We start from the raw sequence: 14,629 nt of genomic DNA on the forward strand, positions 1-14,629 counted from the left end.
ACGGCCACCGGGGGGGTTTTAGTGTGGTAAAAATCCCACATAACCCGGCGTCACTCCCATGGCGTCGGGTACCTTTTGAAGGTTTCCCCCTCGTCAACAAAAAAAAAAAAAAAAAAAAAAAAAAAAAAAAAAAAAAAAAAAAAAAGGTATAACTACTTAACATTAAGCTGCCTGCCGTTTCATTTGGTGCTATTACTAGATAAAAATACTGTCGTATTAACAACTCCTTCTTTTGAAGTCGTTTAAAAAGCTATTATACATCTCTTATATATGTCAACTATCAAATCACAACAAATCAAACAACAATAATGCATGATTTGTGGCCACAGATCAAATATTTTGTACATCATGCATTCCGGTCTATGCCCGTGTCTATGGATGCAAACAGACCTCGTAAACACGCACGAGCTGTTTTGAATAATTTAGTTTGGCGGGAATTTTCACGCACTTCCTTTTGCCGCCACATATAAAGTTAGTTTGATATGTGCATGATACGTGACATCCTGTACAGTCGCGAATAGGCGTGAAAATGCGAATCTTTTTCGTTTTAGGCGGTTTTATCTGAAAATGATTTTGGTGGCATGTGTACGGAATTTTTATCATCGGACTTTACACTAAAATTTACTTACAATGCACAATGCGCTTGTTTTCTTTTTTATTTAACGTAACTAAGTATGTAATATATGTTTTAGGCATATTTATATGAATCAGTACCAAAGTAAAAGAGTCCTAATGTAACACATTAATAAAACAGATATGAAGTAAATATTTTTAAATTTTCATACACATTTTTTAAACAGGTCACGGCGAACCAATCGAAGTATTTTTGTACAACACTGCAGTTCTATTCCACGTAATAGATATTAATAAGACTATGAATTTTGTCTATTGAGATTTTATTCGGTTGCTTAATTAATGTGCATTTATCACAAACACGCCCTACTGTGGGACAAAGCAAGGTGCTTAACACCTCCCTTTGCGATGTCTAAAGGTAGTGTAACTCATGGGCAATTACATAGAACATTAGTCTTCCGACAAAAACACATCCACAATTCAACAAAAACAAACGTGAGGATTGCCTCTGAGCGGCTGTAATTTGTCAGGTGCTCGAACTCAAAGAAGAGTGATCTGTTAAGAGTGGTCCTTTATGTTTCTGTTAATTTCTACTAATCAATTTCATGTATAACCAGTACAAACATTAATTCCTATAGGAGATCGGATTATTTTTTTTCAAATCATTTAATAATTGGCAAATAATTACTTTATGGTTACAAAACCATACTAGAAAAATGCTCGATGTTCTTTTATGTAACATAGATTTGCTAAAATTTAGTCCATAAAATTAGATTTCTGGGATCCTTGCTCCATAGTTGGACTACAGGGAATAGATTAATTTAATACTGCCTTTTCTTTTATGATAACTTTTAGTTGTATATATTTCTTTCTCGTCGACATGGTCTTAAACTAGACAAAGTTTTATCATTTCGGCAATTTGATATAATTTTATAATGTGACTATTAGATATTTTACTCATACTAAATATAACAAACGTTATTTTATACCTCATTGTCTATAAGTCCAATAAGTACCCTTACCAGGAGTTTTTACGTTTCGACAAAAATGACTGTTTTGGTATTTGTTTACGTATTTGCCCATACAAATTCCAAACAGCGCCCCTAGCGGATTATGTCAGAACTAGGAAATCGTGTGGGCCAATACGTAAACAAATACCTAAACAGTCATATTTGTCGAAACGTAAAAACTCCTGGTAAGGGTAAAGGTCAGATTGTATGTGCGAATTAGCGTTCTTCTTTGACCAAGCGCGTGGGAACGATTCATCCGCGCCGCACTCCCAGTTTCCCTAACGTCTTCTTCAAGGGGAATGAAATATCTAAACGCGAGTCTCTTAATGGTCCTCATTTATTTCTCCCGAATCTCGTACTGAGCGCTCGTAATTATTACGTTTCCAGTAGGGTTATTAAGTTTTGCTTCGGTTAAAATGAGAAATGGCCGCATTTATTCGATGTTCAACTTGATATCTCTGTGCGCAGGGTTTTAAATTAAATTTCGGATGATGAGGTAATTAAAATAATTGTAGGCTCGGCTTTGTTAAAGTAAATGCGGTGTACCTGATACGCGTGGTGGCGGTTAGGGTTATATTAGCAAAATTTGGTCATATTTTATTTGATTTTGAAAAAAAAAATAGTTCAAAATACATGAATACATGTGGATCTTTGATTTTTCACAGACCCATGAACAAAAACTCTTGTAAATAAGTAGATAGGTATATTTCTTTTACACTTTATGAATAACACATACGTACCTATATTAAGTATTTTTGCAACACGTTTAGTATCGGCTTTATTTAAAACGCTTCATGCTTGATGATTTCTATGGATTGCAGCCACTTACCATTACATAAAATACACATAGGTATCTATTACGCCTGCTGGGAATCTTTTCAGAAACCCACTGCAACACTATTAACATGACTTATGAAGAATCACTTAATAAGTCTCAAACATTTAAGTCGCAAAAAATGCGTTACGAATAACTAAGTCGTTGTCGACAATATAAAATCTGGTTAAGAAAACAAGTCTCCTTGAATGGTCTTGTCAGCAAGTAGGTACCAAAAACAAATAGCCATTTGTAAAGCGATACCGATCGCTCCGGACAAATCGTCGGTCTAATTGTGCGCCCTAATCTTTATCGATAGCAATGTATTTATCTTAAAGAAAATCGGCCGTTTCTATTGTATTTGTATTGGATTAAAAGTGGAAGTTTTGTTTTCTTTATATTTGATTAAAACAATTTGAGACTACGCAAAATATTATTTGCACCTATATTTTTATATCAAAATAAATATAATCTACAATATCCTTATATTAATTTGTCAAAGTTTTGAAGAAAGTGGTAAACATAATAAAGTTTGGTATTAACCTTAAAATTATAATAAAAGACACAATTAAAAATATTTAGGTAGTCATCTTTCATTTCAAAAATAAATTATTATTTTTACTAAGTTTGTGTACTTATTGAAACTTGCAAAAAGTATAATAAAATTATAACGAAGACGTTAAATATAAAGAGAGGTAGAGCAAATATTGTTAAGATTTTCTTACTAAAATTTCTTCCCACTTCACACATACACCATATCGCATAGATTGTTTTACTTGTACTCGTATATTTCAAAACAACTTACAACCAATTGGTAATAAATCAAAGGGCCAATTTTTCTCCTCAGATCTACTCTATTGCTATAGTATAGTCGAAAGTGTTTGTTATATAGTTATTTCATTTCAACATTACCCTGCTATTTGTGACATCGTCGTGCTGTTATGATAAGCAATATAATTCCGCTTGTTTCAACGATACAAAGCTTAAGGGCGTTTATACTTTGCGAAAGCCTGGGGCTTAGAAATTCCCAACTTCAGCAAGATAACACGCTTAGCTTACGGAGTTAAAGTTCCCGAGCCTACTCGTACATAATGGATTTAGAGTTCAAAGTCTGCTGCACAACTACCTACCTATAATGTAAAGCGGAGATTACAAATTATATAAAGTGGAAGAACAATTCGAAAGTACCTATAATTATGTTAATTTAATATAATATGTCAAGAAAGCAAGTAGCTAGAAACAAACATTTTAAACAAATTAGTTTCAGCATCGTTTCCCATGAATGGTTTTATTTTGTTTTTATAACAATTATTGTTTCTTTACGTAATTTTCGTGCAATGCCGACATTGGTAATGTTCGTGCATTTAATTTTACGATGGACAAAGTAATAATTTCGTCAGTTTTTATTGAATCTGTTCATCATCAACCCAGTACCGTGTAGGTAAATCCTAGAGCTGGGTCTCATTATGAGAAGTGTTTATCCATATCAACCACACTAGTCAAGTGTAGATTGGTAGACTTCGCACATCTTTGCGATTACTTTACAGAACTGTCAGGAATGTGTGTTTCTTTACTCTTTCCTTTTCCTTTCTTTTCATTCCTTTTCAAAATAAGATAAAAAAATAACAAATAAAAAAATATATATGTGTCGCCCTTACGCGTCCATACCCAATATTTCCTGTTCTTATACCACACCTGGTCATACCAACAGCCTATAGGTATCTGTGTTGGCGTGTTGGTGTGTTTATAATTCCTGTGCACACGTCGGCAGTTATCCGAAGCAGCCGAGCGATCTGCCTCGCATGTAACCAAGCTCGCTATGCACGCGTCTTACACTCTGGCGAAATTTCCTACCACCACTACTTATTGGTGTATGCTCTACTTTTTTCAGCCTAATAACACCAATGCTACGCGCCGCTTTGTTTTGGTTTGAAGTTTGAAGGGTGTAGTAAGGGAGAGATACTATTCCGAGGTATTTTTAGTCCTTAGGGGTAGCTGCCCTTCTGGGGCCGACCTCAGATGGGAATTTAATCTTATCTGAGGTTGATTACAGGGTTCATCAGCGGCAGTAGTCATTTACCATCAGGTGGAATGCAAGCTCGTCCGCTATGCTCATATTATAAAAAAGTCAAGTAATCTTTCATATTTGTAGATTTTATGCACATTTGAACAAACGTAACGTTGAAAAACGTTGAATAAACGTATTCATAACATTAACTTATAATAAGCAATAAATCAATATATTATGAGTCATATTATAACCATTAAAATTTGTACTGAAACAACGTAATTATAACAAACAGCCAAGTGGAGCATACACCATGCAAATGTTGAGTGGCCTCAACTCCAAATGCTCGAAGCCCGCCCGAAGGCACGAATGCCAGGCAAGACAAACCGAAATCTTATCAAGCGTCGGCCATGTTGGTTTCGTTAATAAGCAAAACTACACACAAGGCCCGCAACTTACCTGACGGCTGTTTGTGGAACATATTGCGCCGCGCCATACGCAAACACAGCTATCCGATAACTTATGAGTGGTTTAAACACAGGGCTAGTAACCAAATAGACAGCGAATGCGAGAAACTGTTGGTATCACATCAGTCTTATAGATCAAATGTCATTACTGCAAATATTACCTACTGGTTTCCTTACATTATTGTGGCGTGCTGGTCCGAGCTAAGCAATATGCAACTAATCATTTTACTATGTAACCATGCTTATTTTAAATGCTCTCCTTGCATTTCGATGGAAAGGTATAAATGGGTATGTGTGTGCCTTCAAACAGAACTCCTGTTCTATATAGAGTTGGTTACAGATATGTAAGGGCGGTTAAAACTACTTATCATCATGTGAACTGCAAATTCAATCTTATAAAAAGTTAAGTAAGTAAGAGTAGTAAGTTAATCAGTGAACAATCATCTAGCTGATCTTTAGAATCTGAGCGGATCATTTTACAATGATACTGTTCCATACAATACGAATATTTGTTAGGAGTCCATTTAGTTTCTTCGTCTACGAGTCATCTATTAGTACGAATCGCCCCCAGTAATAAATTTGCTTACTGAATAATAATGAGTTTGCTGTAACAGCAATATTTTTTGTTACCGATGTAAACATTGTTATAATAAGGTAAATTAGACGACACTTTATATTTTCGAAGACCACTTGCCGTACAGTAAATATTGCTGAAATAAGTATCAATTGAAGCTTAATTTTTAAATTAACTTTATTATTAAGAATGGCGTTACAAAAGAAACTTTTATATGGGTTTTTTCGATGGAGGAAGACCGACAAACTTTCCTTTTGTTAGTGGCCATCTTTTGTTTCATAAAATGGTTTTAATTAACTCTTTACTTTTAAAAATGATTTATAATTCGGCCTCTCTATCTCAGGTTCGAATCCAAGGCACCTCGGATTTTACAAAGTTATGTACATTTTAAAGACTTATAGTTATCAGTTGCTGTAGAGCTAACGTTAAGAAAGACATCTTGAGAAAAGGTTTTCATCGATCGTGCATATACACGCCCGAGTTCTTTAAAAAGTTTGCTATCAATCCGAACTTGCCCAACGGAGTGAACTATGGCCTAAATCCCTCAAAAAAGAAAACAGTGGGATGGAACAGTCCAGCAGTGGGATAGTAATGAATATAAGACTCTTTCTGTTCACTTTAATAAATGTAAATTATATTCTATTTTTAGCATGCGTCTTGTGTATGTGTCCATAGAACTCACGGCACAGAAAAAAATAGTGTAGGACTAATCATTAACCTATCACTGTCCCACTGCTGGGCACGGGTCACCTCTCAGGATGGGTTTGTGAGTGTAGAAATCGTTATTATTAATTTGATGCCAACGAAAGGTTCGCGGTTGCTACAATTAATCCCACAACGGATGCTCAACACAGGCGATTTCGTTTAAATAAAATCGGGGCGACAGATCCCAAAGGAGCGATTCATTTTATGGCAATTAGTTAGCTACCGGCAGGATTTGTCACGAGTGAATGAGTACCCCTTTCAAAAGTACCTATTATTGCAACTTCAGGAACAAACTCCTCTAAAATATAGCTATGGATATACAATAGACATTCGGGATGTATCTAAATATTTGCGAGTGCGGATAGGGCACGTTTGTATAATATATTGAAGTTGTAGATTTATAAAATGTCGTCTACTAATTATAAGGATAAAACTACTTCGCAACAATCCTTATAGAATAACGCCTGATACAACTAATTAAATAAATTAATTATAACATTTTCCCATCAAATTTACAAGTGTCCCTAAATTCTGTTGCTCTTGTATTAAAAGATGATATGCACGGAACACCTCTAAATTTTAATCAATTAAAACAATTATACACGCCAGAAAATAACTTTTAGCATTCGATACAGAAAATTATAACATATTATTAAGTAAATATACTGAGATAATGTAATAAAATATGACTTGAGTGTAGAAAGCTTTTAAAAAATATTTACAAGGATTCAGAAATAAAATAATATTTATGGCCATCATTATTCCTTTGAAGATAATATAGGTTATTTTTTGCAACATATACAATGGACATCTCAATCATCCACTAGAAATATGAAGAATCATTCAATAGAAGTACTAAACAAAGAACAAGTAACTTACTCATCGCCACAGTCGAGCGGGAAGTAACAAAACGGCCATCAAGCCAACTTCAGACAATAAACAAGTCGAGATAAGAGACAGCAACGACTTCATTGTTCTGTCGGGAATCGGGCTGCGGGGGAGACGAGCTACGAATCCACCGAATTATAATTTTAATCCTCTACGGAAATGTGATATGAGTATGACGTTACGGAAACAAATGACAATTTTTAAACTTTTGTAAAGTTCTGTACCCTTAGTATGTGTTTTTACGTTTTTACAAAAATTACTGTTTTCGTATTTGTCTACGTATTTCCTATACATTTCCAATAAGTTCTGATAAAGTACGCTAGGGACGCTGACTGGATATGTACGGTAAATACGTAAATAAAAACAGAAAGCAGTCATTTTTGTAAAAACGTAAAAACTCATACTAAGGGTACTGGTCATATTGTTGTGTAGTTTTGTACAGTTATTTTCCGAGATTTTACATATGTACTTTACATTTTCGTAAACCCTGTTCTTCAGCTGAACATAGATCATTTTTGCAACGTTTAGAGTGGACATCTCAATCATCCATTAGAAAGACAAAGAATCATTCAATAGAAGTACTAAACAAAGAACAAGTAACTTACTCATCGCCACAGTCGAGCGAGAAGTAACAAAACGGCCATCAAGCCAACTTCAGACAATAAACAAGTCGAGATAAGAGACAGCAACGACTTCATTGTTCTGTCGGGAATCGGGCTGCGGGGGAGACGAGCTACGAATCCACCGAATTATAATTTTAATCCTCTACGGAAATGTGATATGAGTATGACGTTACGGAAACAAATGACAATTTTTAAACTTTTGTAAAGTTCTGTACCCTTAGTATGTGTTTTTACGTTTTTACAAAAATTACTGTTTTCGTATTTGTCTACGTATTTCCTATACATTTCCAATAAGTTCTGATAAAGTACGCTAGGGACGCTGACTGGATATGTACGGTAAATACGTAAATAAAAACAGAAAGCAGTCATTTTTGTAAAAACGTAAAAACTCATACTAAGGGTACTGGTCATATTGTTGTGTAGTTTTGTACAGTTATTTTCCGAGATTTTACATATGTACTTTACATTTTCGTAAACCCTGTTCTTCAGCTGAACATAGATCATTTTTGCAACGTTTAGAGTGGACATCTCAATCATCCATTAGAAAGACAAAGAATCATTCAATAGAAGTACTAAACAAAGAACAAGTAACTTACTCATCGCCACAGTCGAGCGAGAAGTAACAAAACGGCCATCAAGCCAACTTCAGACAATAAACAAGTCGAGATAAGAGACAGCAACGACTTCATTGTTCTGTCGGGAATCGGGCTGCGGGGGAGGCGAGCTACGAATCCACCGAATTATCATTTTAATCCTCTACGGAAATGTGATATGAGTATGACGTTACGGAAACAAATGACAATTTTCAAACTTTTGTAAAGTTCTGTACCCTTAGTATGTGTTTTTACGTTTTTACAAAAAATACTGTTTTCGTATTTGTTTACGTATTTCCTATACATTTCCAATAAGTTCTGCTAAAATCCGCTAGGGACGCTGACTGGAAATGTACGGGTAAATACGTAAATAAAAACAAAAGCAGTCATTTTTGTAAAAACTCATACTAAGAGTACGGCGTACCCTTAATATGAATACCTACCCTTAGTATGTATATTTTAGTACGGGTAGTTAAACCCGTTACTGTTCTACAGCTGGGCAAACCTTGTGTAAACTTCCATGATAACATTCTACGCTTTCATTCTACAGAATCACTTGACATAAGATGCAGAAGTAGTTCGCAGCATGTCTGTTACCAGGATGAAAGCATTGCGATTGCGTTATTCCATGATTTCATACCACCAGATTGTCGGTAACCGATCGATCTAAATCGTATAATTTGAGACCGCCCTAAGCCTTTACGTTTTATCTTAGACATGACTGTAGATCAAATGAAAAATCTTGTAAAACTTGGTACACAATTGCTATGACTCGAGATAATAATAATTAGATCAAATATGATATTGGAAACGAAGAAACTTGAAAAAAATATCATTTTCAATATGAAAATCGTGTATAAAAGATAAATCCATCCAAAAGTCCTTATTGAAGTCATCTTGGTCGACACGACCCATTGAAAGTTCGTTAAAGTAATGTCACTCTATCTTGCCCGCCCTCTAGGGACGAGTGAGAGAGCAATATACGAAAGTAAAAGAGAAAAAGAGAGGGAAAACTGAGATAATACCCTATAATCACAGTTTTGTTTTCCAATCGCTGCTAACGATTATTGGCATGTTATTTGGGCGTCGCAGTGAAATCGCTTTAGTACCCTGAGACAAGTCGTTAGTAAGTACCATAAAAAGAGAGGGTGTAGTGATTAGTTTGCTTAAACTTGATTGCTATTGTTAGGTTTTGCTAGGAAGTCGATTTTTACACAATCGTTATCTTTACGTTATGTACCTAATGTATACATGTGCATTAAAGTTAAGTAAATGCATTTTATTGCGAACAATTTATTCATACGGTTAGAAAACAATTTAAATTTTTGTATTATGTTAATTAATTATTTTGTGTTATTTGCATGGTGTTTTATTTTTTAAATAATTAGCTACTATCATTTTTATAATTACTGGCTGGTAACATTTTATGAATTAGCATAAAAAAGTAAAAAAAATGTGTTGACATTTGAGCTGTATTTTGAGCGGGAATAATATTACCCACTTAAGTTTGTTAATAATAAGTTTGAATAATACATTTGTTAACAATAATAATAAAAAGTGTAACTTTCTTATTAATCTGCATAACAATTCCTCCTGAAATTAAAAAAACCCTTTTTTATTTGTATAATTACGAAAACTTAAATGTCAATTTTGGTTAAGATTAAACTTGACAAATAAGCAGAAATGTTTGTCAATGCTTCTTAAAAATAAAAATTCAAAATGAAATGTTTAAAATAAATTACATGATTGAAACCGAATCCGCGAAGAATAGATAATTTCAATAATACCTACCTTCAAGGGGTAGATACTTGTCTATGATTCGTGTAAGTATAAATTCATGCATTTTGATTAGCGAAATATAAATATTGCATTTTTCAGTCAAACGAAGCTCGTAGCAAGCCCTTGAAGGTGAGATCAGAGGATTCTATTAATTCAACACCCACAAAATACAGTTGACTACTGACTACACATTTAGCACAAAGTAACGCAAAGTAAAACCCACTCGAAAGTATTAAAATGCAGATTGGCTGGTAATATTCATGTCCACTAAACTTTTGTCTCGATTATCTCATCTTTATGCATGAGATGGTAAAATTCTTTATTTTTATACGAACTACTTGCACTACTAAAATTAAGTTAGTTTAGTCGTGATCTCGAACTTTTGTGACGTGATTCTGAGAAAACCAAGTTTCAATGTTCGAGACTTTGATGTTATATATTTGTATTATAAATTACCTTCCTTCCTTCCTTTAACGGTGAAGGGAAAATGTGATGACCTCCAGTATTCACCATCCGGGTCACCCACGCAGTGTGTCGGGTTCGATTCCCTGACGAGGCAATCTTATTACTGAGAATAAGTTATACAACAGCGAACAACTTACTAAAATTCAAAATGTGCTCATTCCATACATATTATAAAAGGGACATTACCGGGAGCTTAACGTTTAAATTGGTTTACTCCCCTACACCAGAACCACAACGAAGGGTTGCGAAATTTAAATTACAAATAAAAGTACTGAAAAATATCTACGAGTGGGTAGTGCCTCAATAACGACTTCCCTTAATTAAAGCCGAAAGGGTAATAAAGCGAATTAATTCGTTAACTTCAAATTATTGACTTTGCAACTTAAAATTAATGGCTTAGTGGTTGAACTCGGTCTCTGATTTTTCAGCTAGAAATTAACTCTTTATGACTTAGTTTAATGGTGAAAGTAAATATCATGAAATCTAGGTACATACAAGCTTGAGGGTTCTGTATAAAATAAAACGAATAGGTGTGCGAAGTCTACAAATCCGCCCTTCGCCAGCTCAGTGGACTTCTAGCTATGGGAGAATAGTGCTCAGTATTGGAACAATATTTTACTTTTATAGAATATTCTGTAAAATAACGCCTAATATGCGTTTATTTTTTATTTGCCTTTTGAACAGATTGGCCTTACAGCAAATCAAATAATGAAAATAGAAACCAGAGATATCCAGAAAATTGGCAAACGAATATTTTACTGGCCGTATATAAAATAGAACGTGGTTTAAATAAAAAGTTCTCTCGAAAGTTCTGAATCACTGGTCCAAATTTTCAACAGAATCCGAGACCGACGACCCGATTCGGCACGCATCCGTTACGCTCCGGAGCACAAAGCGTTCGACTGTAGCAGATGTGCGATATTGATATATACCCGTTGACCGTCTTGTCACGTGCCCTCTCGGAATCTGGTCTGTGTCATGTGTTTGAGTTGCACACCTCATCGAATATCAGCAAATATGCAATATCTGAATATCAGTTCGATATTGACTACGCTTGACTTGATCTGATAGTCGTACGTAGCTAAAGGTATATAATATGTAACTACATTAAATTTACACTGGATTTCGTAATATGTATATTATAAGTACCTGGTTATGCTTGCCAGAAATCATCATAGGTACAAAAGGTAACAATGAGTGTGAAATATTTTATGTCTATTTGTAAAATCAAAATATGAAACATGAATAGCACAAAAAACATACAAAAATATTGTGACACTTTATTTTTTTTTTACAGAAATGCGTTTTAAATACAAAATTTAAAAATACTCTCATATCACTGACAAGTATTTCAGTAAGTAACAAGAAAATTAGTAAAATATTTGATGACCAATAATTGTTGAACGCCTTAAAGTGTCACGTAATTAAAATACTTCGTAATTAAAATTGCTCGTCGTTACCTCCTAATGTCAGTGTCGTCTATAATTATAAACTAACTTATTGATTTTACTAGATTCGGCACCTGTCCTAGACGGCGCATTATAATATGTATCGTAGCTTGCATACCGGTGACTGCTTGGTTGATAGTCCAGTTGAATATAATCTCCATCCTCTCTTCTTAATTGTCCACCATCCTCACCAGTATATCTGGGATCTTCATAAATAGTGATAGTCTGCTTCCGATGTGCTACGATTGGAGTGTTCGGTATTTGTGTCACACCCGTCTGTCTCGATTCTCCGTACCCATAACCATAACCGTGATTAGGGCCATAACCATAACCGCCGTCGTGCCGTGTACCATAATCGTCATAATACCCAGGACCGCCGTAGTCCTTATTCCATCCAGGACGTTCCCATCTTCTTCTATCATCCCATCTTTGCCAATCCCATTGGGGCTCATGAGTTTGTGGAGCTTGAAATTGGTGGTGGTCTCGAATGTGGTCTCTAGCATGCGAACCATGGTCATTACGAAATTTATTGTAATTCTCTGTATCATCCAGATAGTGTTTTCTGCCGTAGTCTTGGTGTCCTTGTTGTCGGTTACCAGTATCACCATGTCTATTATATCCGCCATTACGATAATTGTTTCTTAAATATTCCTGTCCGTTATTATGAGCGCCTTGATACTTTCGATTACCCTGATTATCATGACTGTTTTGTCGACTATTGTATCCAGCTTGGTCTTCTTCATCATTAAAATCGTCAAAATAGGTGCTTTTATTGGAAGATTCGTCTTTGTGATATGAGTTCTGAAATCCTTGTTTGTGATGACCCTTCTTATGACCCTTCTTAAATCCATTAGTGTGACTGTCTTCAGATTTATCTTTTTGATCATTATATCCTCCATACGAGTCACTGTCTGAAGACGATTTACTATCGTGATCTTTCTTTAAATACTTTGCTTCGTCATTTGCTTTCGAATGTTGATTTGTGTGTTTATCATCAACGTGGCTATCGATTTGATGAAACTTTTCTCCTTTTTGTTTATCATGTTTAACTGATTCTGCTGATTCATTGTGGTCTATATCCTTATGGTGGTCCTCCAATGCATCTTTGATGAAAGATGTCCTTACATGAACACTTAGTAAGATCACACACAGGCACAAATTGAAATGGAAGCTAAATCGTGGGATCATTTTAACACCACACAAAATGTTCCCGCCGCAGCGATTAGAAATATAATAAATAGGAATCTGGTTCCATAAAGAGTTTTATACGAATTAGAATCGTGTTGGACTTCACGGTAAATTAGGGGACAATGACAGGAACCACAGCAACGGTGCGAACAATGAGTAGCCAAAACGACGACAGCATGGTCGCCTCGTCCATGACATGACATCATGGAGCCAAGTACGTGGAAGTGCTTAGGACTAACGAGGTCAATGAAACGTTTTGGGGAACATTTATTCAAGGTCAGTTTATACGGTGTTCTTGTTATTTTTCCTTATTAGATGTCTAACAGAAATTATAGCTCAATGGTGTAAAAAGTTTCGTTTTTAACATAACTGTGGTAATAGCGGGTAGGCAATGTCCATTCCAATTTTGGCAGGTAAGTAGGTACAGCAGATTGCACTTTTGAAGGCTATACTTTGTCGTGTTAGGCATTGTAAGTAAATTTTATAGTCAAGTGTATAATTTGAATAAAATTGATTACATTGATCTTTGTATAGTACTCTGTGAAAGTACTCATCACTTGATTTCAATATATATATTAGATATGCATCGATTAAATTGATTTATATGGACGTCGTGTCATTAAAATTAAACGAAATATTTGTAAAGTAAAACAAGACATATAAATAGAATTAAAAACATTTTATTCAAATACAAAACTTACACTATCGAGACAGGATATACCGGCAACAACTAAATTACTTAATAAATTCTTAAGTATCCAAGCGTTTCATTACATTTATCTGGTTGTTTTAAAAATATTTAAGACATGAAAAAAGCATAAATTAAACAAAATCTAATATAAATTACTACAGAATAAAAACGAGTAATCTTAAATAGGAAAAAGTTTAACATATTAAATAAAATTTAAACAAAAATGTTTTTATTATGCTAAAATTTTTGAGACTGGGTATAGATAGCGTGACCATACGTGCTCCTCTAGGCCGGACCTTTCCGATTTCGGAAATTTTCCGATCTGTCCGGTTGTCTCTAACAAAAATAAAAGTTCCTACTTTCCCATTTCTAGATCAATAAAAACAGCTAATTTCCTACATAAATGGACAAAATGCAATTTCTAAAAGCACGCAAAAATCTTGCAGTCATTACACAAGTAACGGATTCTAATAAATAACAGCATATTTTTTTTAATTTCGTGCATAAAAAGAAGTATCTGGCATAAAATTGTTTGACGTAAATGTTGCCGTCTAAAATATTGCTTTGAGTTTCCTTACCTAAACTAAAAAATACCTACGTGCAAGTATTCATTAAAAAAATTACCGATTGGACTATTTTACTAACAATTTATACAGTCATACCCCTGGATTTATTTATTCATAATTTAAATATAATATTTTTTAGCAATTTTGAAAATATTTACCTAAATTCATAAATAAAGCATTGTGATTGAATATCGATCATTGTTTTTAAACGAAACGTTATAATCATCATCCGTTTTG

The 14,629-nt window shown here is 34.4% G+C and overlaps 2 protein-coding genes across 2 annotated transcripts in view; one reads left to right on the forward strand and one right to left on the reverse strand.

The window, feature by feature from the left end:
- Positions 1–14,629, forward strand: part of Nadsyn (NAD synthetase) — a 141,270-nt gene that overhangs the window by 84,110 nt on the left and 42,531 nt on the right. The window lies entirely within an intron of this gene.
- On the reverse strand, positions 11,870–13,590 carry LOC140751867 (uncharacterized). Its single transcript, XM_073085959.1, has one exon. The coding sequence runs from the start codon at positions 13,133–13,135 to the stop codon at positions 11,969–11,971; it is 1,167 nt and encodes a 388-aa protein (XP_072942060.1). The 5' UTR covers positions 13,136–13,590; the 3' UTR covers positions 11,870–11,968.

This window comes from Epargyreus clarus, unplaced genomic scaffold (assembly GCF_041222505.1).
Source record: "Epargyreus clarus isolate Ecla_fem2 unplaced genomic scaffold, WU_Ecla_fem_2.2 ptg000023l, whole genome shotgun sequence".
In the NCBI taxonomy this organism is placed as follows: Eukaryota; Metazoa; Arthropoda; class Insecta; order Lepidoptera; family Hesperiidae; genus Epargyreus; species Epargyreus clarus.